The following is a 25548-nucleotide window of genomic DNA, read 5'->3' on the forward strand; positions in this document are numbered from 1 at the left end:
ACAGAAGACCAAATCATACATTTAACAAAATTTAAAATTCACTAGAGTTGAATTTAGAATAGTAGTGGAAGAAAAGAGTCGTCAGGTTTTTGCTACATGGTTTGCTTGGTATACAGCTTTCCTTTTAGGCACTGAAGTGGTTTGACTTTTTTTTCCTCTTACTTGGACAACAGAAGAAAAAATGAGAACAAATGTAAATGAAGTCAGACCAAACAAAAGGCCTGCTTCTCAGCTGAGAGGGGGCCCACAGAGCTCTGTCAGCTTGGCTCAGGAGTGCTCTCCTGCAGCATTTTCAGAAGAGTGGGCTGTGGGTAGGTATGGTGTTTTGCATCTTTTCCAAGAACATGAGCAAACGAAAGAAAAAAAAAGAGAAGTTTCTTACACTTTTTAGTATGAATTTCCTTTAGGACAGCACTCACCATATTGCCTAAAAATACAGCATAAAATGCAATGCTGTGCATTAGCACCACAACCACACCAGTTCTCGGAGTTAGGGACTAGCACAGCTTGTGCCCTGTTCTCCTGAGCACCTCCTTCCTTGCTCTGTCAGCAGCAGCTATGGCACCTGGCTGTCCCCACAGCCTGACCCTCAGTGATGCACCTCAAGGCCTGACAGGAACCGAACATTTTGAAAAGGAAGGCAGTGAATATATTTTTCATGTTTCCCAGGGATTATGGCAGTGAAGGTCAGTTTGCTGGTAGTTCACAATACAACATTTCCAAGAGATAAGCTAATGCTTCATGAAATTTAAATGTTATTGATCTGTGCCATATGTCTTGAATGTCTTGATCTATTCCATGCTATGAACCCACAGTTAAATCTACAAAGTGGCAGTAATCAGAGCGTTTTTCAGTCTTAATTCAAGTGAATTCCCACATGCCTGTGACTAACCAAGCAGCATGGATCTGGTGCCACACCAGCACCAGCTTTACTGTGAGCCCAGGCAGCAGGGAACTGTCCTGTGTCTGCTTCTGACAATTTGTAGCTGTTACTACACCTCTTCAAGCACATTGCACAGCACAACCCCCAACACAGGCAGAGTGGGCAATACCCTGGGATGGCCAGAGGGTACAGCCATTCCTCTGGGGCAAAGCAATCACTGGGAAAGCCTTGGAAGAGCAAAACAGTCACTCCAGATGCATCTGGCCCACAAAGGTGCTTAGACTCCATCACCCACAATTTAAGCCTGTCAACAGCACTGGCTGTGCAGAGGGGAGGACTTTATGTACCAAAATGTACTAATTAATTGTCTGGACTACCAGCCGAATTTTTCATTAGCAGGATTTCCTTCTGGGAATTCTTTAAGATGATTCTGTGATACTTCACTGGTTTTTTATTTCTTGTTTCATGTTCTACTTAAAAAACTGCACGTGTCTTGCAATCCTTACAAGCAGCCTCGATTCCAGTGATATTACTCTGGCAGCTTAGGTTCTATGTTCCTTATCTACTTAAAATTATTCATTATTAACATTTGGGAAAAAATATCACAGTGATGTTTCCTGGTAGGTTACATGCAAGTGCTGCCACCAACTATGGCATTTTAATTTTACTAGGCAACTGGCCAGTTGTTGCTTCCTGGTAGGTTACATGTAAGTGCTGCCACCAACTATGAGCATCACTGTGGCATTTTAATTTTACTAGGCAACTGGCCAGTTGTTGGGACTCACATTGCAAAGGATACTTAATAATCTCTAGAAATAAGCGGTTCTGGAAATATTGATGATGTCTGTCACAGAGAGATCACAATTTCTGAAAAGCAGATACCTGTTCCAAAATGGTGTTGATTCGGTCTACTTCACAGTCAATTAAGTATCTTTTTTCTTGCCGTCTGTCCATCTCCTCTATAATTCTTCTGAACTCTTGAACATCTTTTATGCTTCCTACAGATCTGGCTGTCACTTGCCAGTTGTTCTGTACTGCTGCTTCCATAATTGCCTGAAGAATGGAAAATCCTGTGGGGGAAGAAACAATACAACCATTTAAAAGCAGAACAAAAATACAAGCTATTTTGAATGTTTGACAAAGGGTTCACAAAAACTTGCATCATCTAAAGGGACACAGATTAGCTGAGAGCCTGCAAGTGCTTCACTGACTGAGAAAACAGCACCGTAGGGACCAGTTTCTCCTTTTAGCCATGCCACTGGCAAAGTCACCAGCTTCAGCAGAACATCTAGGTGGTACATCACCGCAAGGCATATCAGAATCTGTCCAATATACCATATTATGATCCTTTCAGGGATGTTTATGGGCATGCTGGGGTCTGTGCCAGCTGAGAATAGGAGCCTGCAGCCATTACTTGGGCAGAGGTCCATCAGCCTGAGGAGCAGGACAAAAGGGGTGATTTGCCTGTGCACACTGCAGCAATGGGTCATTAACTGGCAGGGATCCAAGCACTGCACAAGAATGTCAATTAAGTCATTGCACCGGTCACTGGAGCCACAGCCACAGGAGAGTACTTTACTGATACTCACTCTGATTTCAAAAAACGTTTTTAAATATGGAGTCTAGCAGCATTAAACCACACTTTCAATGTGTTCATTAAGGTAATACCAACTCAGTTAGCATCCTCTATGCAGGAGAGAAGCAGCACGGAACAGCCAAGGACTACACAGTGGGAAATGACAGAGGCAAGCAGCATTTCAATCTCTTGTGAACAACTGTGCCTCAGCGAAAGGCAGAACCCAAGTCAGGTTCCTAAGTGAAAAGTGGTGGAACTAGAGACAGAATCTGTGTCAAGTCATGCTTATGTAGAAATCATCAGATATTGATTTGCATCCCTTCATTTTAGTATGTAGCTGGGAACCTGTTTTCGTTCAGAAAATTTAATTTTGTGCATAGTTCTAACTGTTTTAATCCTGAGCAGGTGCCAATCAAAGATAGAGGTCATCTACTTCAAGCACACCCAGTGGTTTTCAGTAGAGTCTTATTGTACTGAAGCATATCCATATGAGTGCTGTTTCTGTTCAGATAATAATGCAAAACTTTCAGTCCAATTATTTAGTCATACTGTGGATTTCCTATCCACAGCCAGATTTGAAAAGCTTACACACAACCACATAAACATACAGGATCAACAACCACTTAATCGTGCTCTGTGATAACCAGTTCTCTGAAACTGAAAGGAGTTTGAGCTACAGAGGAACAACATGTTCACTGCTGCGAATTACACCAATAGCTATTCTGAACTCAGACATCCTTGTAGAGGTACAAGGGAAACAAAGAACTTGTGCTGCAGCCTGATCTTCCATAGCCTGCTGTAAATTTGTAGTGGCTGTCTGAAGCCAGAGGAGCTGCACCATTACCTCATTACAGACACAAACAAGGGAAGAATGATTTTCTGGATTACAATTAGATTATCATCATTTACCGTGTGACTTCCTTAGGTCTCACTCAAATGCCCTCACTTTCCCTGTGCAGCCTCCTTGACTCTTAATGCTTTTCATTGTATGAATGCACTTTACTATCCCATGAAAGGTGGTGACAATTAATATGTACGCTGGTTGAGAATTCTTTCTGGCATCTTCTTTCCTCTGAGACTACTGAAAGAGAGGCATTTACATATGTATAGCACAATGAACTCAGTCTTCCTTAACATCATATTTTACAAAAATGGTTGTGATGTCTGTGACAGCATTGTGATTGCATTACATGCAGCAGGAAGATCTAAGCCTAAGATACTTAGTTGGCTGCAAATGAAGAATTTTTATGTGGAAACATAAATACCACTAATGGGGTTTTACAAATGCTTTGTGTACAAAGATGTGCTTTTGAAAATACATGACTTCACTCAGTAATAAATATTTACAACTTTGTTTCATCATTTATATAACATCTAAGTATGAACCTTGAGCTTGCCGTAAACAACAACAGTCCGTAAGTCCAGGTTTTTTTTTACTCCAGATTGAACAAATTAGTTGAAATTATTATGAAAAACTGACACTTCAAATATATCTGTTTATGGCTCTGTTTTTTACTAATGACACATACAAAGCTTGTGAACTATCTCAAGGAAAGAAGGAAAATGAATATGCTGGAGTGAAGACACCGTTTTTCAGCTAACACTGAGTCAGAATTTGCTTTGTCAAACCTTGAATATCTCAGAAGAAAGTTGGGCAATTTTCCTAATTTTGTGCAATTGCATGTTTGTGTGGGTGTGAGTATATGTATTTTTGTATGCATGTGTATTAGTCAGCGGTTACCATTTCAAGAAAGAGCAAGATTACTCAGCAGCCTTTCTCCTATGCATGAAAATACAATTACAGTAAACTAAGACCAGAAAGTTCCAGAGCTTTGTAATTTCTGTCTGCCTCCTCTTTCTCCTTGTCACATCAAATCTTCACCATCTTAGTCCCCTCCACCCTTGCCAGTTCTTGAAATCCTCCCTATGGGCACCATCAGTGCTGTGCCAGCTCCTCTCTCTTGGGCCCTCTCCCATCCTTGCTTTAAGAACCATTTGCTCTTCCTGCAGCAGCTCGTTACACCAGTCCTCTGATGACCTTTACAGAGCCCATTCTCCTGGTTTACTAAAGCTTGGTTCAAGCCTCCTGCTCTCAGGAAGGTGGCACCTGCATCCTCACTGCTCCAGCCTCAGGTCTCTCCCCAGGTCTAATGCCTCCAGCGCCATTTATCGCATTTTACATTGTTACCCATTACGTGCGAATTCTGTAAACAACATGTTCCAGGCTCCAGCTGTACTTTACCATTAAAAGAGCTGTTACATAAGCAGTATGATTGTTTAACTAAAAGGACTGTTTTATCTTGAAATGTGAACTTTTCTTTCTCTTTAGCATAACAATGCAAGCTGTGCCATTTTGGGAGCACTGCGTGGGTAACAGACAGGGAAATGATTTCCCGTGTTGTGTGCACGGTCAGTGACCAGGCCTGCACATGGTGCTTGTCCACACCCTGCCCTCAGCACACACATGAATGCTCACCTATCAGCCCCCTGCAGGTGCAGAACTCTTACAGGTACCTCTCATCTTTTTCCCCCTAAAGGAGAAGGCAACAGCCAGCCATGGCAACTACCTCCAGCCCGAAGTCTTTGTCTGGTGTGCATCACATTTACTCCAAAACACTAAAGAACTGATAATTCACCACAGGTCTGTGGAGAAGCTGTGCAGGAAGGGATTTCAGCAATACTGTTGCCAGTTCATACTACTTCTGTCAAAACAGCCAAAAAATATTAGTTAAGGCAAGAAAAACTTGGGATTATCTTGAAACAGGGACCATAATATCATCACCAAAATTCAGTGGCTACTCATTCTGTAGTCATTAACACCAATAGAGAACACAAGAAAAATTTATTTAGACCCCAATGTAATCTTTCAACCTTTTTTTTAGTCATATCTTGGACGTGAAAAATAGTAGGATGAAAGGTAGGCATTTTTCTGGAAGCACTGTTTCTGAGGTTAGTTCATCTGAAGGCACGTCTCTTCTCTGCACTGTGTTATTAACAAGCTGGCATTACAGATTTAAGAATAGTTTGGTCATGTGATGGCTGTAGCAATACTTGCCAGGTCATGTAACACACAGGTTGCTCCTGTCATCTTTGAGTGCAATCTCACAAGTCAATCTGATCAGCACCACTAAAAGCTTAGATGATCCTGGCCTTAACATTCAAATATGCCATTGTCTGGCTTATTTTTAAAATACTGATGAATTCAAAGAGCTAGCCCTCATCTAAACAGCCTGCAAAATGATCGGGTTGAAGGTAAATACAGTAATAAAACTAGAACCAAACAACTGCCCAGCTTGCCTCTCAGTGAGCTGAAGCAAGTATTTTGAGTTTTTCAGACTGAAACTTGCAAAGAATGAAAACAGTCTAAATAAATTTCTCATAAAGCAATGAAAATCTTACTTGTTGCAATGCTGTCTCTGTACTTTAAGCAATGCAGATGGAATTGCATACTGGCCAGTCCTCCCTGAACCTGGACTAGGAAACTAATTCAGCCAGTATCTTGCTATTTCTGCCAGGGAAGTAAAGTCTGTGCCTGTCCTTCTAATTATTCCTTTGATAAAAGCATCTCTCCACTGACCCTACTAACACAAGTGAAGAGGACATTTCACTCTTTTGCATCTCTGAAAGCTCACAAAACTTCTCCCACATCCACATAGGCAAAATTCACGTCAGCAGTTTGCTCAGCCATATGAAATTCCATGTGTTACATCACTGAACTCACTCTTGTTTGAATAACAGCAATCATTAATGTGACATGACTAAACGATCACACTGGAACATCTGTAATATCACATGAGCCCTTGCAGCTGGCATCAAAGTACTTACTGAAAAAAGTTACCACTCGTGTAAATCTCTTTTCCTGAACGCTCTTGCTAAGGCCTTGGATCTTTAGCCTCCTACAGAAGTGGAAGAGCACTTGCTCTTCCTTTTGCCTTGCTGAATACCAGCGATCTATGAGGGGTGTATTTTCCTGACACGCAGCATGCTTGTGCCACCTGAATGAACATCGGCTCTGATCTGAATACTTGTGTTTTGAACTGTGTATCTGGGACATGATACAGAGATCTACGCTTCCAGCCCATGAGGGAACTTCAGGGATTTAAGTGTTGAGCTGTGTTTGTCAAGGGCACAATGAACTCACCAAAAAGGAGGCCATCCAGCCAAGTGATCCCCCATGACAAATACAATTGCTATGACACCAGCTTACACTTCAAGTGTACCAGAGGTTGGTAAATTGAGGTATACTTGGATATTCTGTGTGTTTGGCACGGAACCTAACACTAATTTGAAAGCAAACAGATCAACATGTTAGGCACGAGTTGGAAAACAACTAGCCAACCGTAAAATTCCCCATCATCCAAAATCCCATCATGTTGGTGGGGTAAGTATGCTTTGCATAACCCAGGTCTGCTTAACGACTTCATAAGTAGGGGAAGAAGCAAGGAACAAGCTACTAAACAAGGCACCAGGAAGCAATTCAGCAACTTATGACAATTCTGGAATGCTCTTTCAGTCTCACACATGTTCAAATTATTAAATAAAATAGAGTAAGTGCAATCCATCTGGTTTTGACCTGATCACTTCTAGCTGGTAACCAACACGTGAAGTGTTACACTCCACTACTCTGGTAGCAGACAACCTTCTAGACCAAGTAGCAAACACATTCTCATAATTTTTTTTTTAAATTTCTGCTTTTTCCGTAAACCACTAGTTTCCCCTGTACATACACTACACTACTGCAACCTGTCATCCATAAACAGAGAAATATACACAAATAGGTATGACAGCTTGGTTGAGCGAATGTGAACTTGCCTGGCTCTAGAGGAGAATTTACAGAAACCATCTGGTTCATATTTGTTAAGGATGGTATAAGCTAAAGCCACAGAAATTCAGAGCTGCTGAATGCATGTAAAATACCTGTTTTCTCCCTAAATGGCTCTTTCTGAATCCATTTCACCTTGATCTATTCTTTCATAACAACCTTGCATCTAACTCACTTCTCATTTTACTCAAGTTTTAGGTCAGTGCAACTACGTTGTTTTTGAATGAAGCTGTGCCAGTGTAAAATGAGAGCAATGTAGTAAGGGATCAAAGAGTTCAATAACCAAGGACAAGACAAAAAGATGCTGTAAGCAATGCTGTCACTTCCACAGGGGGACTTATTCATATGACTTTCACAGTGTTGTGGGCAGATCTGCTGGTGTAGGACAGATAGGGATACCTCAGTACAAGGATATGATCCAAAGTTTATCAAAAGAGCTGTGTTCTAGTTTTAGCTTTGCTATGCAAATCTTTATTGAAATAATTTTCAAAGGAATAATATTTGAGTGAACAGCTTCTGGATACAGACTGGTAACAGAACAGACAAGATGGAACCACGCCAAAACCAGAGTAGATTCCACTTGAGGAAAATATAACAGGCAAACAATTGTGTAGAGAAGGCAGAATCAGCACTGAAAATCAGAAAAAGGAAAAATGAATTTTGAGAAGTGACAGAAGGTGAAGAGCATTGTGTTGTCCAGTGATATGGGCAGTAGGGTATCCTCTGTGTGATGAAACTGATGCTACCAGAGCTGTGAGGGCACTCTGTCACCAGACAGTGCTGAGACCTGGGAGACATGGGTCTAGGAGTAGCAGAGAGCTCTCCCAAACAGAAAACTTTTTACATGCAAATTGAAAAATTGTAATTAATTTTAATGCTAATGTAGTTTTAACTTCCAAACTTTAGAATAGCTGAATAACAAAAAAATAATTAAAATGGCTAAGTACAGATACTTCACCAGAGAAGCTCTACAGAGTCCAGGGCTGTGTCTGTCCAGCAGAGCCCAAACTCTAAAGCTAGGCAGCGAGCACAGTGCTGTTACATACGCAGTGAGGTACAAATCTATGGAGTTAAACTCCTATGGTATTTATCACTGACACCAATTTCCCTGAGTGCCCTGAATTCTTCAGCAAGGATATGCTCCAAGTGCCACCAGCAAATCCAGAATAAACCATTTGCTGAGTATCCTGCATCTTTCTGGTATCAGGAAGCTAACAGCATAACTTTAGTACAATATCACAGCCTTGCAGCTTTCTGTAGAGGCTTTCTCTTGTCTTCTTCACCTTTGATCTCTTCTAGCTCATAACCATGGTTTTGCAGCCTCAGTTACTGCCTCTTGCACAGAGCAAGCAAGAAGTCTTGCTCCTTGCAACAGACCAGCCTTCAGATGAAAAGCATTTGAATGATATAATCAGATCACAAATTTCTTTGGGTAAAAACATAAGAAACCAAGACACAGAGATATTACCAACCATTTCCTTCAGACTCACCAGAGATGGGTTTTTTAGTTTGTTTTTTTTTCATTACCCCTCTGTGCATAGTTTACTAAAAAAACCCCAGATCTAGTCACCATGGATAGAAAATATCTCAGCCACAATCCTCCTGACATCAGACACAGTGAGCTGACCATAATGAGACCTACGTGGACTTCATCTGTCCTTAACTTCAGGTACATTTGGGTGACAGTCTCTTCTATTCTCTCTCTAGTCAGGAGAGAGAGAGATGCCATGTAAATTTTCTGTGTTTGAAACATGCATGGACATCAATGGAAGAAAACACATAAAAGAACAAAGTTGTGGAAAGCATCATCATCAGGTATCACTCACAACCTCCACCTGCAATTGAAAACTAAACCAGAACAAAAATCCCCATGATTTTTGGGTTGACTAATACTCAGCCGATGAGGCCGATTTACTGCATGTTAAAAGTACAGACTTAATTGTGTTTTCATATTTATCTCAGAAGGAAAAGATTCTAATTAGGAACCACAGAGTTAACAATTATCAGTCTAGAAAAGACAACCTGTCTTTACATTCCATGTAAAGCTGTGTTCCATCCATGAGGCATTTCAGAATACATTTTTCTCTTAATTACTAGAGCAAGCTGAACAGCTACAGGCTGCCAGCGAGCTGGGATACTGATGGAAACCATCATTTATTATTCCAGGTAAAGTTGCATAATTGTGATACAATTACAAAGAGAGTTAAAAAGGAAAGTATTGTGTGGAATTACCATCTGAGAAAGCAAATAAAAATTAATTCTTTTTAAGCTTAAATAACTTTTTTAGCCAAAAGAGAGAATCACTGCCTTTATTCTCTTAAAGGCAGTAGACGTTCTGAAAAAAAGAAACTTATCAACAGCATAGGATGTTGGAAATACCTAAAACTTGGCTTCATATATTCAAAGAGTGAAAAACATAATTTCAAAGTATGCTGTAAACTTAAAAATATTGGTAATACAAGTTAACTCTTTATCATGATACATTAGGGTTTTTAGCATGAGTGTGGAGTATTGCTGTCTGCCTTCTCTTAACATGTTTGGAACTGCTAGGTCTAAAAAGTGATAAATAGTGTTCCTTTGAAGAAACAATCACAGAAGATTATGGTAATCAACTATGAATTGAAATACATATTCATCACAAAAAAGCCCCTCCTGGATTCACCTCAGATAAATGTATGGGAAAAAAAAATAATTCTAGTTGAATTGTCCTCAGACACAGTAAAATTATTCTTACTATCTGACCTTCAGTCAATCCTGTTAGAAAAATATTTATTCCACTTCCTAACCTTTATCTACACTTTTAGTTTCTAAACTACCTGAGCAAACAGATCTTATGCCTCTGAGAATTTTCATTAACAGATGCTATCAGCCTTTCAAAGTCTCTCCTCATCAACATCTCACCCTTTAGTAGCCAGCATTTTAATTGCCCTTGCAGCTGGAATGTGTTTCATATCTCAACCCATAAGTTAATTTCCTTTTATTTATTCTGAACACAAAAAAAAAAAAGAAAAAAAAAAAAGAAAAAGCAATCAAAGGGTGACTACTGAGCTTAAAAGTATTCTGAAATTTAAATGAGTTTTTATGGTAATATAAATGATAATTTATGGATCCATATTCACAGTCTGCATACGTGTTTCGTTTGTGTCACTCAGCTGCCTATTTCTGCCTCGTTTTTGCTAATAGCTGGCAATATGGAGCTTTTATATATCACTATTTCCTATATTTTTGCAGTACATTTCTCTTCATAACAATGACATGTTTGTTAATTACAAGGCCTCTCATTAATTCTAAACCAGTCTGTATACCTGCTAAATACTTGGTAATACAGATTTGGTCTGAACTGAGCTTGAACATACAAATAGTTCACCTGCATTGACCAGAGCACCAAATGTATGATCTGATCTGCTTTATACTGATTCCTCCTGTAGTGACACTGCAGAATGACAATTTACAAAGTTACTGGAGAATTCACGTGGCATCAACAGGCAACAGCTGACCCAGCACAAAGCTTGGGGGTAACAAGTCACCTTGCAGAACACTTCACCCAGTAAGGGGCAGAAGGAGGCTGGACTGGCTCAGTGACCTAACTCCCTCCTTGCAGCATAATGCTGTGTCTCAAAAATAACCTGGTTTGTTATGCAGGGTGGTGACACACAACAGGCACATGTAACCTGCAGATTAGAGTTCCCACTGCCTCCCAGTCAGGAAACCCCTTTGGCTTCACCTGCTATTCAAGAAAGGGATTAAAGGGGAAACAATGCCTTGCTTTTATTATTCAACCTTGTAACACCATTTGGCTATTGGAAGTCTTTTTCGTTGCACCAAAAATCAGACATTTAGCATCAGATATCCCTTCTCTCCTAACACACAGAATATGTTTTGGCTGCTCTGTTTTATTCTGCACATTCTAAATACAGGGGTTTGAGACAATAAGCTCAGATGGGGTGAGATACCCCAGATGTGTGTCAGATCTCTGGGCACTTATGGCACATGCTGGTCCTGATTTAGCTCAGGAGGGCAGCTCACATGAAATATTAGGCTGCATTATACAGAAATGTGTATAATGTATTTCAGCATAAGGATTCACCAAACAGAGGCAAGAATGTGATTCAAACATTTAGCTCTGGCTTCATTTTCCAGGTTTCCATGTGCTCAGTTGGGGAAGGAAGCAGAGAGGCACTCTTGGAGTTGGCCCTACAAATCAGCAAGGTCTGGTCTACAGATCCAGACTTTTCTGCAGCACAGGATATTTAGGAAAAAAAAAAAAAAAAGGTAACATTGCTTGGGCATGGGCAGAATTTTTCTAATTTACTGCTCTGATAACTGACAATTGGAAACACCAGTATGACAGGCTTCACAGGGAAACTGGACTCAGGTAACATATACGACTTCAGAGGCAACTTCAGCAGACGTTCAACCTTCCCTCACCCTGGGCAAAACCTTGTCCTGCATATAAAGAACTTTTTGACAGACATATGCCCTCAAAATTTGTCCAAAAATTAGCATAATGGAAATGTACACTGCTGGATCACCAAACACAGAATGGTATCAGCAAAAGGTCATGCATTCTTCATGAATTCATGTCCTCTAGATCTCTGTTAACTGCTGCTGAACTACAGACTCATATCTACGCATGATGATGTAGTAAAATCACTGCACATGTAAAACTGTGTCTTAGTTTTATATTATAAATATAGAAAAAAAGTCTTATTCTGGAATGTGTACTTGGTAAATAGCATATATTCTGTTAAACGATCTAGAAATGGCAATAACCAGAGAATTTGAAACAACTAGTACTTTTGCCTATGATTCTCTCAGAAACAGGCTCACTTGACAGGGCAACAGAGGTAATGTTTTCACAGATATCTGTCTTTCATTTCCAAAAGCAGCTTGGGTAGGATGGTGGGAACAGGTTTTCAAAGGCAATTAAGATGCAGATGCTGAAGAACCTCAGCAGCTGAGGTACCTGCATTCCACTGCCTTCAATGACAGCCACACACAGTTCTCATTGACGTGCTTTCCACAATGTCATCCTCTGTGTTTTGAAAGCCTAAATATCTCTGAAAGACCTGTCCTGTGTGCCTTTATAAATCACTTACCAAAATAGGATATCTGCATCTCAGGATACGTACTCTGTGGCCTGTTTAAAAAGTGGCACAGAATTCTCTACAGAATATGCTGTTAATTAGTTATTTCACTGTAACATGTTCAACAAGTGCACAGATAAGGACTGTCTGCCTAAATGGGATGTGCATATATCTGAGACAGACTATCAATCGTTACCTTGAAGAAGAAAAGGAAGATAGAAAATTCCACTCCAATCTACTGCAGAGCAGTAGATTAACTATTACAAGGGAGGGGTTGCATAAACCATATACCCCCTGTTTTCATAGGTTCAAACTAAATTGTTCTTAGTGTTTTCTCAGAATTGCTTTGCAAAACAGGCAACTGTAGCAAGCACATCCCTGAGACCAAAGAAGCTCAGTACTCCTATTATGTTGGGCTTTACATACTGCCAAGTGTTTATTATTATTTAAAATACTTTTATGTTATTTGAATATTCAATCTGATATTCAGTGAAACAAAACAACTCCTTTATTCCATTTACTTTGATATTATACTGATGCATGACTACCCTTCGATGAATACAAGGCCTCACAAATCTGATTGCATGGTTAGCAAACTAAAATATACAAGAGTTTTAGCATTATCTATTCTGAAGGAGAAAATATACAATAACTGGCATACACAGCTAGGGGCCCAAGTACTGATAGTTCTTCAGATCTCCCAGGTTACCACTACCCTAGTCACTCAAGCAAAGGCAGATTTCACAGAACAGTAGAGGTCCCTAGTACGAAGAGTGGAAATGTTGTGTTTTGTGCAAATCAATACTGTAAACCAAAAGGTTCTCATTTCATCACTGCCCTCCTGCAGTAGCGTGACACTTCTTGTCTACTTCTGGTTTTTACCCCCAAGTAAACTAAGATTTCTTTAACACTTCCTGCCACTGTAGTTATCTCTGCAGGTATGAAATACAAGTTAAAATCAGGTCGGTCACGCCTGCAAGCAAATGGAGTTGACTTCAGTAAGAAATTTCCATCTAACCTTACTAATTATTAATGTACAGATGTTCTAGGCTCAAAATATGATGCCTGTGCTAACTCCAGGGAGCTGGTCCCCCCTGATTGTACTCAATACTAAACAACACTCTCCCTGCAGTGAAATACCAAGCCAACATCTTTCTTTTTACAGCAAAAAGTTCTATTACTGTTGTTTCTGATAAAAAAAAAAAGGCAATAAAAGCACAAACATTTATAAAGCATATTCTTTAAACACTGGATTATGACAGTGCTATGTACAATAGTGTAAAAGTGGTCTAGAATCACATTCCAGCTGTACTGCTATGTTTAACAGCTCCCACTAAGGTCTTAGCTCTCGGTGCCAGATACTCCTGCTCACTGTTTGGAGCACGGTCCATCACTTCATTGATTCCTTTTCTTTTTAATGCAGCAAAAGTTTTGTCCCTGTTTTAAAAGGTCTACACTTTGCACCTCTGTCCTCATTCTCTGGATATCCCTTTTGCCTGTAGTGTAACAGAAGTCTTGTTGTCTTCACTCCTATCTTTCAGAAACAGCACTGTTGTCCTCCTCTGCTCCATTTCATGGCTCCCACTCGATTTAATTCCCCATTGTGATTTACCTCTGCCACTTTGATGATGTGGAACCGAGGGATGATTCAAAATAAAGGCATTGGGAAACACAAAGGGCTGAGACCATGGTCCTATGGGCATGCAGTGGAGCACGTCCCTTCTACACTTCCACTGATTTGTTACATCAGTGTCCAGGTACTCTTGCATAAACCACTTCAGACCTACAGCCTGCCATAAGCACGCTCCCAAATGCCCTCTGGACTCAGGACTCTGGAGATGAGTGGATTTATCACATTATCTATCCTGAACAGCAGAAGAGAAATAACTTGACTTTCTAATTCCTCAGCCTTCCACATAATACTCCCACCTCATTTTCCACATATAGTAGTATTTTATTCTCTCTCTTACACCCTGGAACTATAACACCTTGGGAGTGAAGCAGGAAGAGAGCTAAATCGTGTATGTTCTAGATCTTGCCCGTTCCCTGCCAAGAGTTTTAAAACACTGACAATTAATATTAGCCTAAATATGCTTCAGCTAAAGCCATGTAGAATTTTTGTGGGAATTCAGAGATCATTTGCAATTGTTCCAGCTATATTGCCAATAAGATTGGTGTGCATTATTCAGAAAGAGTTTATAAAAATACTCAGTTTAGGTCTAAGCATCTAAACCTGAATGACAGGAAAGACCCTTTGCCATTCCAAATTTAAAATATATAAAATATACTGGCCAAAGAAGGGAGAAAGGGTAAATTTTAATCCAAATTATCACATTTTAGAAAGTTGCAGAGGTCAATTCACGGCCAACTGACATGATATTCAAGCAGAATGGAAAAGTCTAATACACTGGACATACCCCCCCACTGACTCCTCTAGGAATTCTGAATGGAGCTACACATCTGGTGTGGCACAGGAAAGCTCCTCCTATTATTTGTATTTTCTTCAATGATTTTCCTCTTAAATCAAATACATTATTGACAATTTGAGAAAGATTTCACTCCCTACTGAAGCTTCAGTTCCTGTGCCCTTCACAGAGTTTCTCAGAGCAACAACACTGAGCATGACCTTCAAACACTTCTGGACCCACCCTTAACACTCCAGTGGCACGGGATTGCTTTGAAATACTCAGGGAGGTCCTGCACCAGCAGTTGTCTTTGAAAGAATTACTTAAATTTTCACTTGGCATTTGAAGACCAAAATTTTCTTTTCTCCCAAGTGTTCCAGAATAACATTACCAGCACAAAGAAAGGTGGGAGATGAAGACTGTGATGTAGCAGCACTCAGTCTGCATTAAAACAGTTGTTCCACACTCAGGTGGAATGTGGTGGAAGCCAGCTTCTCCTTATTTGATGGATCAGACTGCATCCCTCTACACTGCGTAGTAAATAAAACTGCAACACCTGTTTCTGACATACACATATTGACCTCAGTGATGCATTGCTAAAAGGCTATTTCAAATATTCTTCCTCCCAAAAGCCACATGAATAATACACTTCATTTCTTTGGATATAATCCCAAGGAAAAAATAATATAAAGGGAGACATCTTTAAAGATAAAATATTTCTCTGGTGCCCTTATTTTTTTTTGGCCAGAAGCCATGTAATTCTTTTCTGGCTGGCTTGTTCTGTCACAAACAGAATGACCTTTATTGAGTGGACAGCAAATGTGATGGTTTTAAAACAGCTACACTTGTGGTGAAACTGATGCACCATGATTGTACCCTCGCTCACAAAATGCAGAGGCTCCACTGGGTATTGTCAGAGCAACTCACAGCAGCTGAATGCAACAATCCAATTAGTGAAACAAGCACAGTTCATGCATAAAGTCTCTTCCAGGCACCATTAGAAAATAAGACCCCAATGTACAGAGACTTGCCTTTTAAACTACGTTTCTATTAATTTCAGAAGAAAAAAAGGATTATCTTGTGGTTTGACTACTCTAAAAAGACCAGAGGCCTGGAAGGGGCCTTCATATAACACTGCTAGAACTGGCTGCTAGAACACAATAGTGTGCAGTGGTCCTTTGTAGTCAGAGCCACAGCTGATGGTAGAGACATCAACTTCTCCATTCTCCACAAGAAATACAAAACAAGCTTGCTTTACTAGCAGGGCAATTTTTTTGTTACGTAGCTTCATGGATTTTGGAGTCTCTTTCCTGCTGCTTAGGGTTTTTGCTTTGAAAACTGAATATGATGATGGAAAAGGTCTCCGTTTTAATAGGATTTTCATCCCAGTGTTTGTATGGGCTAGTGTGAGAATTAACAATACATGCCACCAGGACTAAGAGATGAGAGTCTTAACACTCCATTTTGTCTAGGTAATCTACTCCATCTGCAAAAATACTCTCACCACTAGAAGGTGCAACTTTGTACCACGGCTTCATTTGACTCCTATGGTACCACAACAGGAGCACCATTGTATGAAAGCACCATTCATCTTCTGTATGGGGCAAGAAAAAATAACAACTTAGGCTGCTTGTCTGGAAAGTAACAGGCAAGAAATATGACAGCAAGCAAACCTGACTGCTCATTGTCTGGTGGCTCTTTTGTCTGGCTGGAACCTACACCCACCACCCGTGCTTCTTGAGTAGGTCTTACAAATAGACATGGTTCTGGCAAGTTCCTAACAAAAATACAAACTAATGCTTGGGCAAAGGGAAAGCATCTCTCATTCCCACCAATAAAACAATGTTTAAGACATCTACAAAGATAATGCATGATCATCACTATAGAAGAGCATGGAAACATCACGGGAACAAGATGACTGTGAGCAGAAAATAAAACAAACATGGAAAAGTTTGCTCTGCACCTGAACAATTGTAACCAAAACTTGCTATATTTGTTTTAACAAAATTCATTGATGATAATTTTATGCTTTTTATTTAGGATGTGCCCATAAATATCTATAAATGATAAATAAATTTCAAATAATTTTATATAATACAGAAGGGCAATAATTTCATAATTTAATGAAATAAAATTCATAACTAAATACCTGATTTTCTTCTGACCAATTTTAATACAGGAACATATTTACTATATGCTTACAGTATCTTAACTTACTTATTTTCAAACAGTTATTAATACAATAAAACCAAGTGTGGATGATAACTACAGGCAGGTATTCAAGTAATTCTAGTCTCAGTAAAATTATATTCTTGGACAAAACAATATGATAATATATTTAAATAATACAGGGATATTACTAAAGTAAAGTCCTGATAAATTTCTCTTCACTAAAGAAAAGCAGTGCGTTTATTGTTATCTTGTTTCCTTCTGTAAAGTGTGGTCAGTGGCCACTCTCAAATTTTTGATACCCTGCATACATATGTGGGCTTATAACTTCACTCACTGTTTATGGAAATCTCCCTTTAGCAATTATAGCTTCTTTAACTCAGTAACAAAGCTGGTGACATTTTTTTCAATTAACATTACATTCATTGAAGAACAGACCTTTAGGAGAGAAAGGGACCACAATGATAAATTAATGCAGACCAAACTGAAATTATAACTCAGGCTGAAGAAAAGGAAGGAATGTATTTTTTGAAATGAAAGTTAATGATGCTCACTTTCAAAACTGAACAAAGATTAAACTAAAAGTTAGGCTTGAAATAGCATGGACCAGATGTCTTGCAGAAAAACTGACGTTTTTCAGCTTGGTCCAAAATGAATTTTGCAATTTCTGTTTCACTCAACATTTCCCACTCTTTCTCAGGTTCCACTTGACTTTAAGTTATTCTTTCTAAGCTTTAATTCTGTCAGGCAGGAAAATATACATTTACTTATGTTGAAGAGCCTAGTGCTATGTTATCACAGAATAAAATACAAATTCCTGGAAAGGAAATGAGAAAAGACTGTGAATAGTTACTTGAGAAGAAGACACTGCACCAAGGAATATTCTGTACAGGACAGTCATTAAAAAAACCTAAAACCAGGGAAATACAATAGCTTTCAGGTTCAACAAATATGTCCCTAAAAATCCCTGAGGGATCACAGAGAAATCATTATAACATCATTTTTATTCATTTACAGAAAACCAGTTTCCCTTGTGACACAGCAATTTCCCCTTTTATTGCTCCTAGACTCCGGTCTCTGCGTGACAATTGAGGCCGTGATTCTTCTTACTGTAACTCCCATAAACACACCTCAAGTAATAAAACTGAAGCTAATTCTCAAATTTCTAGCTAAATGTCCACTGAAGCCTCTCCATTTCCCTCCACTCCACTGTAATAATCTGCAATTATTTGTTTAAAGTAGTTCTCAAGAATCCCCATTGTGACAGACGTTGCAGAACCAAGCAAAAATGTATTCCCTCCCCACCTTCAGTAATGACTGCAGGTTAAATACAGTAATTAAGTGAAGTTCTACCATCTGACCTCCAGAGTGGTATAAATCACGACAATCAAAATATTACAAAGTGGTCCACAGCAGAACTTCTCATTATTGATACAATGAACTCATTGTTCTTAAGCAAACATTTTAAATAGGATCCATTATTCATGTGGAGTACGAAAGATTACCTATCTGGGATTTAGAAAAAAGAGCACATTTGAATATCAAAAAAGGGCAGATTTTTAAATCTTTTATAAGAATGGTTTTGTACAAGTTCTTGTCTCTGTGTTACAATTCTGTTGTTTGAAATGGACACGTAAAGAAATTATTTTTCAACACATTAGGTCAAATCTTCACCTGTGCGTAGCTTCACTTCAAAGAAATGCAATGAATGGCTTTTGCTATGCTCTGAGGCATATGCTGATTTTTACACAACTGAGCTAACTTGGTTACATCCAGTAGCAGTCTGAATTCCCTGCAGTAAAAGTTTTAGTGTTAAAAACATTTTGACAAAACCCAGCTTTTGAGTCAGAGGGAGGTCACTAAAGTCACAGAAACACTATCTGCAGAAAAATGCAAATTAATATCCCATAAAGCAAGAAGATAGCTATGCAATACGAGTAGTGCTTAAAACTTACGAACAAATAACATCATTGCTCACATTATCTTTTTATCCATAACTTTCCTACAAGACCCAATAAAATGTTATGAGGATGCAGCTGGCACCTAAAATTCACTATGAGACAGACAATGATGTGTTTACATTGCCTACTGTGGCCAGTTTTTGAAGAAGGTCAACCCAGAGATTACATAAATTAAATCTAAATTGTAATGGTCTATAGCTGCTTACACTCAGTATGTTATATTATTCATGAAAGCTCAGTGTAGTTCTACACACTTCAAAATGTGGAAGTCACTGTTTTTATTTATGCCTCCAGATGTGGAGTTTCATGATAATTTGTTAAAATAATGAAAATTACTACTATATAATTGAGAATTCATAATCAAACAACCAAGCTGAATACTTTCCTATAAGGAAATGATGCTTTAATACAGAGATATTACTATATGGTCACGTCAAAAGGGAAACCGTGTTTGGTCTTTTATGTTATGTGCACTTATACTCTCCTGTGATTTGCAGCATAAGGAAAACATGAAAACCAAAAGAGTCACTATTAAATGTCTGCCATTCACATCCATTTTGTTGTTTTCTTTGAAAAGTGTAGCTAAGTGGTTCCAGAGAGCATGACTGCAATAATAACTAAAATACTACGATGCAGACAATTTTCATTTACATCAACTTATCTAAAACCAGACAAATAAGCAGTGAGACAACCCAGAAAAATACTTCAGGGCACTCAAATACATGTTAAGATGTGGAAAATAAGTCTGCTTTCTTATGACTCTTTTTTTTTCTTACTGAAACAGGACAACTACAACATTGTGATGAATGTGTTCCAAAAGTTTTTCTTCAAACTGTCTCCATGAAGTGGAATATCTCTTAAAGCACCACAGACACTTGTGTAACAGAGACAGTTCATTGTGAGGCTTTCTAAAATAGCATAGCATGAAACTCAAGCTGTCAGTGCATAAATTACTGCTGCCTTGAGGCTGCAATAACTTATGCATCCTTGTATTCCCCCTCAAACACCTCCCCTTTCAAAGAGAAGTTCAGCTCTCCACTCCCACCCCCTCCTCTCCACCTCCTTGTGGCAACCATTACAAAGCCATTAAAAATCCACAGGCCAGCCCAGAGAACTGTGTAACAAATGTCAGGAAAAAAAAAACCCAGGGGGCTTTACTTTCAAGAAATCTCTGCAAAAATGGTACTGCAATAATTATGTGTTTATATAACTCATTATTATTTGTCTACAGTCAGGCATGATTTGATTTTATTCCTTTAATAAAAACTTGATCTAATTTGAGATTATCACTGTCAGTTCATGGACAAACCCGGCTGATCGATAATGCCAGCACTACTGAGCAAGAGGCAATTCTATCTACAGAGCAATTACTGACACTGGGGTAGTCAGCTGAAAGGCTTGATCTTGCTGAGCCAAACAATGTCAGGAGACTGGCTTCTTTATTTTTCATATCCTTATTTTTGTTCTTTTTTCTTGTTCATTCCCCTTGAATAAGAATAAAGCCTTATCTTGCTAATAAAAGATGTGCTAAACTACACAAACTGTAGACTAATATTGGCTCCTAAAATCATATATCCTTTTTTTAAGCAGGGGGAAAAAAGCCAGTAAGAACTAAGATTGGAGCAAATAGCACTCTTTGATCTAGAAACACACTTACAGTACCTTCAGTTGTAGCAGCAGATCATGACAGAATCCAGTCTCCAATGGTGTTATGTATTTATAATGCTGGCAAAATAAATAAATTGCACTGAAAGGATTTCATACTGCAGTTCTGACTTAAACTCATCAAATTAATTTTTTGATGAATTAATGCACATAGACGGAGGCCAGTGTAGTATATGACCCTGGCATTTCGTAAAAATGAGCGACAAGTATGGATCCTTTGAAATAGGTGGCTCAGCAGGACATAATGTGACTGAAAATTACATTCAATAGAGTAAAAATACTGTTTATATTATACCTGCATCCAACATTTTAGTTTATTTGATGCATTCATCTGTTAGAACCACACATACTTCTGTATTAAATACTCCATTCCAATTGAAGGCACCCAAGGGTTTTAAGAAATCCTTTCCCATGTTAATTCTGAGACTACATCATTATTTTTATATCACCAAGGAGATCATAGGATGAATTTACAAAGCCATATATAGCTACAAAAATTACAGTATTATGTCCTCAGAGTGACCAGCATGAAACACTTTTTGCTAAAAAAGACACCTGAAGATGTCTGCATTATTTGCCATAATTATTTAATGGTTTCAGAGTGTCTAAAATATTCTAAGGTACCCTCAGAAAATATTTAATGACCACTTTCATACATTTTCTTCTCTAGAAAAGTCCTCTTAACTATGGCTATGAGATCTAGACAGCTGAAGAACAGCTCAGAGCCACTGTGTTTAGACTGCTTTGTACACCATGCCACAAGAACAGGAAAGGAGCAAAAGGGCTTTTCACTGAACAGCCTTTCATTAGGCTAAGACAGAATAGCCAGAAGTCTCTTTTACTTTGCAAAGGGGAAAGAAGTCCCAGTTAAATGCTCACAACACGTAAGTGCTGATTAAAAAATGCCACAACTGAACAAAGGAATTTGGATGTGTACTAGGCCCTGGACAGGAGGGTTCAGTGCACTGTGCAGAGTGGTCCTGCTCCTTTATAACCTGTTCTCAAGTACAGTTAGGCAGATTATCAAAATGTGAGTTACAAAAAATGAATTACTGCTCTTCTGAGCATGAATATAGAGTAGAGAAATAACTCATAACTTCATAAACAACAGAAGAAATGTTACAAAGACATTAGCATTTTATGCAAATAACAGCAGTCCTCTTACACCTAATATGTGCACAGCCCTGACAATTCACTGCATGTAATTATTACTATCAGCATTGACAAAAATATCCTCTAAGCAAACAACACATCAGAAGCTCCTAAGAAACCTTACCAGCCACTTCTTGTATGTGCTAACTTTGCAGACTGCTGCTGGTACCTGCCAGCACAGCCCTGTGCTCACAGCCTCCCAGCACCAGGCGCGGTGCTGGGGCACGGCACAGACCCGAGCTCTGCCTTGTGAAATGCTTCATTCACTCTCGGGGGTGTCCCACCAGCCCACACTGCTCACTAAGCCACTACCTTGGCAAAAGCACCTTACTCAGGCTCTATCCCATCTGCCTGGAAGGAGCACAGATGTAAATCCACACTGCAGGGCTAACTTGCATCGTGGAGTGGTGCGTGGGGAACCTGGCCCTAAGTACTGAAGGAGAAACACTTCAGCATTAAAGGGGATACTTTGCTGCTCTAAGAGATGACAACTCTGTTCAGTTTAACAAACTGAAGAGGGGCCCTGAATAATGCTGCTAAGCTGTGCAAATCATTGACTGCTGATTTGTTTCCTTGGGCTGCTGACAACCAAGGTAAGTCAAAAATACTTATAAGTGCAAAGCAACAGCCTGTGAACACGATGAGCTCAGGCTGAGGAGGAATAAAACCTCAGGTCACCTTTCCCTCCCAATGATTCTCTGCACCATGAATCAAAGCAAGAGGTGGCCAGGAAAAGCTATGCATCTAGAGTTGAAGAAATGAATAATTACTTGTTACCAAGTATAAAATTCATGTCAGGAAATTTTAACTTTTTTTCTTTAGAGATTAATACTTAATCACTTTATGGAGCTATTTTTCATCCCACTGTACTAGCATATCTTATATACCTCCTGAAATACTGGCTCACAGTGCTGTCCTAATCTGAATTGCAAGAAGGGAAATAAAAAAAAAAAAAAAAAAAAGGAAAAAGGAGGTGTGATATTAAATGTCTCAAGAGAAACCAGAGAAAAATCTATCTCTGCTGGAGAAAAAAAACCTTTAAAAACTCCTTAACCTAAATACAATATGAGGTCATTTTACCTGCTAGCTGAGTGGGTTTGACACAAATGCATTCACATTTATTCTCCTACAAAGCACTCAAGTAATTTTTATGCTTACTAAAACAGTTGATATTTTCTGGAAAGGAAAAGGCATGCGGTCAAATTAGTTTGGTAAATTTTCTGAAGCCCGAAAGAAGAAACTACATCTAAATTGGCCAAGTGTCACAGATGAAGGAGAGTACGAAGACATAACCAATGGATTCATTCATATAAACTCCATGGCAAGCATCTTTAAACAACTACCTTAAATACAAAGCTTCTAACTAATCCATTATGATGTTCTTCACAGGTTCAAGTATTTTTCTAGGTGAAAAGGGAAATTCATGGTAAAATTTAAGGAATTCTTGTGCAGGAGCATGAAAAACTGCTTTTCATCAGTAACCATAGCCACTGACTTCCAGCACGACATTCTGCACATCTCTTAAGCCAAAGCTCACAGTGCTTTCAACTCAAAGGTATTTCCATACATGTAAGCAGATGAAGACCAGGTTGTTAACCTGCTGATCAGTACATCAAATCTTCCATCTGAAAAGTGGGACTGGAACCCCTTGCATACAACATTCTCTCATTGCTTTTTGAGACCATCAAATAAAAACTGCTTCAAAAGCACAAAGGCTTTAACAAAGTGAAATTCTTACACAGCATTCACCCAGCATGGTATAGTTCTGTATCAAAAGAAATTCAAACTGCATATAAGTCTCCCCTTTAGTAGTGAGAAAAGAAAATGTGTATCATTGCTCATCTGAGAAGCTGTTTTGGAGCATCTGAGGACACTCTATGGAAGGAGAAGCTTTGATTTACTAACTTGTTGAGATACTCCATTTTACTCATGTATTTCTCAAGCAGTGGAAAAATCTCCTTTGTGTTTGGTATTTTTTACTACTTCCAACTATTACAGTCATTCTATTAAGCTACAACAGCCTGTGCTCACTCCACAGAAGTTCTTCACCCAGTGAATCGTTCATTTGCTTTCTTTTGGGCTGAAAATCACCTTCTCACCACCACACCAAGCTCAAAGAAGGGTGTAGTCTCTCCCAGGTATGTTGGGAACCTGTTCCCTTGTTGTGAATAAGAAACAACTCTTCTTCCATAAATACCACGGGCCACTAGCAGCAGTTGTCTACTCACTAAGAAAGACCAATTTCTAGGTGAAGAAAGATGCACTGGAAGAGCAAACACAGTCAAGATCCAGAGAAAGGTGATGACAATTGCAAACTTGTAAGAATACTAACATGCTAAATAACTGCCACCCTAACTGCACTAAGCAGCAAGGTGTCAAAATGTCCTTCCTTTGGAAAACTTGTGATAACCAGAACATGCTGCTCCACTGAAGTAGTCAACTTCACATACTAAGTGCACATACTAATGCAAGAAGAGATGTTACACATCTCTTCTTGGTACATACTTGAAAATTGCTTCATCTTGATTTTGTATTAAATAGTGCTGCTTTCTTCAGTCCCACTGAGAGTACCAGCTGCTTTATGCAGATTTTAAGTCAGCAAGACCATTTACTTCCATGGACAGAATCAGCCCAAGCTTCCAGGTAAAGCCAGCCTGCCTTTCTTGGAGCATCCATATGCTAAAGACACCAAAGACTTCCAGACTTTTAACACTGTGCTGCATATAGAGATGTAAAATAATGAAATCAAGAAAAATAACTTTCAGACACTCCTAGATCTGTTGGGTGAGATGGACTAAATAAATAGGTTTGATAAAAATTTACTCTCAGTCTTTTGCATACAGGTTTTCTTTTTTACAGACGTCCTTCCAAGTCTAAAAAGTCCTATCTCCTTCCCAGGATCCACAAATTCCACCTTGTCTCCTCTGGTTCCAAGCAAAGCCTGTCCATCACCTCCAAGGCTTGGCTTAGTGTCAAGTCCTTGCCTTTGCCTCAGAACAAAAGGGCCAACAATGCTTCTCACGTATCTTTTCATCCCTTCCCCACTCCACCTCCACTTGGAAACTGTTGAAACTGGCTTTGTTGCAGGAAGTCTGCAAAAGTGAGATTCTGACCATTTAAGCCTTGTTGTTACAGACATAAAATCAACTGAGAACAAAAGCATCTGCCACTTAAATTACTTGTGCACACAATGAAAAAAATTAAATGTTACGGCTCTACCAAAAGTTGAAAAAACATGCATATTTATGAAAAGATTAAATATTTAAAGGCATGCATTTACCCAACTCAGTTTATAAATACAATAATTTGCAGACTTATCTCTGCAAGGCATTGGTGAGTAGCAATGCTGCTGGTTTTCCTGTTTACTACAAAAGATATTCAGGGCCTCAGCTCATGATCCTGAGGATTCTGGCTGCTTTCATCAGTAAAACAAGGATGGACACAACCTACTTTAGACTTCCAGACATCATTTATCCTGAACCTGCCCATTTCTACTCTGTATCCAGAATGTTCTGCTTCAGGTTTATGACCTGATTTCACATAAGGTCAAGACAGACTTCGACACTTGCTCAAACACAACTGGATTCACACTCAGTGTGAATGTGGATATGAGGATACTGTAATACCCTTTTCTTTGTGAATGGGCTGACACACTTCCTTATTTTCCACGGCTCCATGGAGCAAGACACAAATATATTGTATATATGCAGTTACTCCTCTTGTTGGAAAACACGGCTGACAATAGCGTGTGTTCCAACAGCTTCAAGGGATGCTCAGGCATGGAGCCCGGGCATCTCAACACCAAACTGAGCCCACTGTGTGTACACA

The 25548-nt window shown here is 39.1% G+C and overlaps 1 protein-coding gene across 2 annotated transcripts in view; it reads right to left on the bottom strand.

Moving 5' to 3' along the window:
* GRIA3 (glutamate ionotropic receptor AMPA type subunit 3) overlaps positions 1-25548 on the bottom strand; it is a 143688-nt gene that overhangs the window by 77052 nt on the left and 41088 nt on the right. For both annotated transcript variants that reach the window (XM_041396396.1, XM_041396395.1), the window contains exon 4: positions 1766-1953. In XM_041396396.1, coding sequence (XP_041252330.1) covers positions 1766-1953 — 188 coding nt within the window. The remainder of the gene's footprint in view (positions 1-1765; positions 1954-25548) is intronic.

Source organism: Onychostruthus taczanowskii, unplaced genomic scaffold (genome assembly GCF_017590055.1).
Source record: "Onychostruthus taczanowskii isolate IOZ18803 unplaced genomic scaffold, ASM1759005v1 scaffold13, whole genome shotgun sequence".
Taxonomy (NCBI): Eukaryota; Metazoa; Chordata; class Aves; order Passeriformes; family Passeridae; genus Onychostruthus; species Onychostruthus taczanowskii.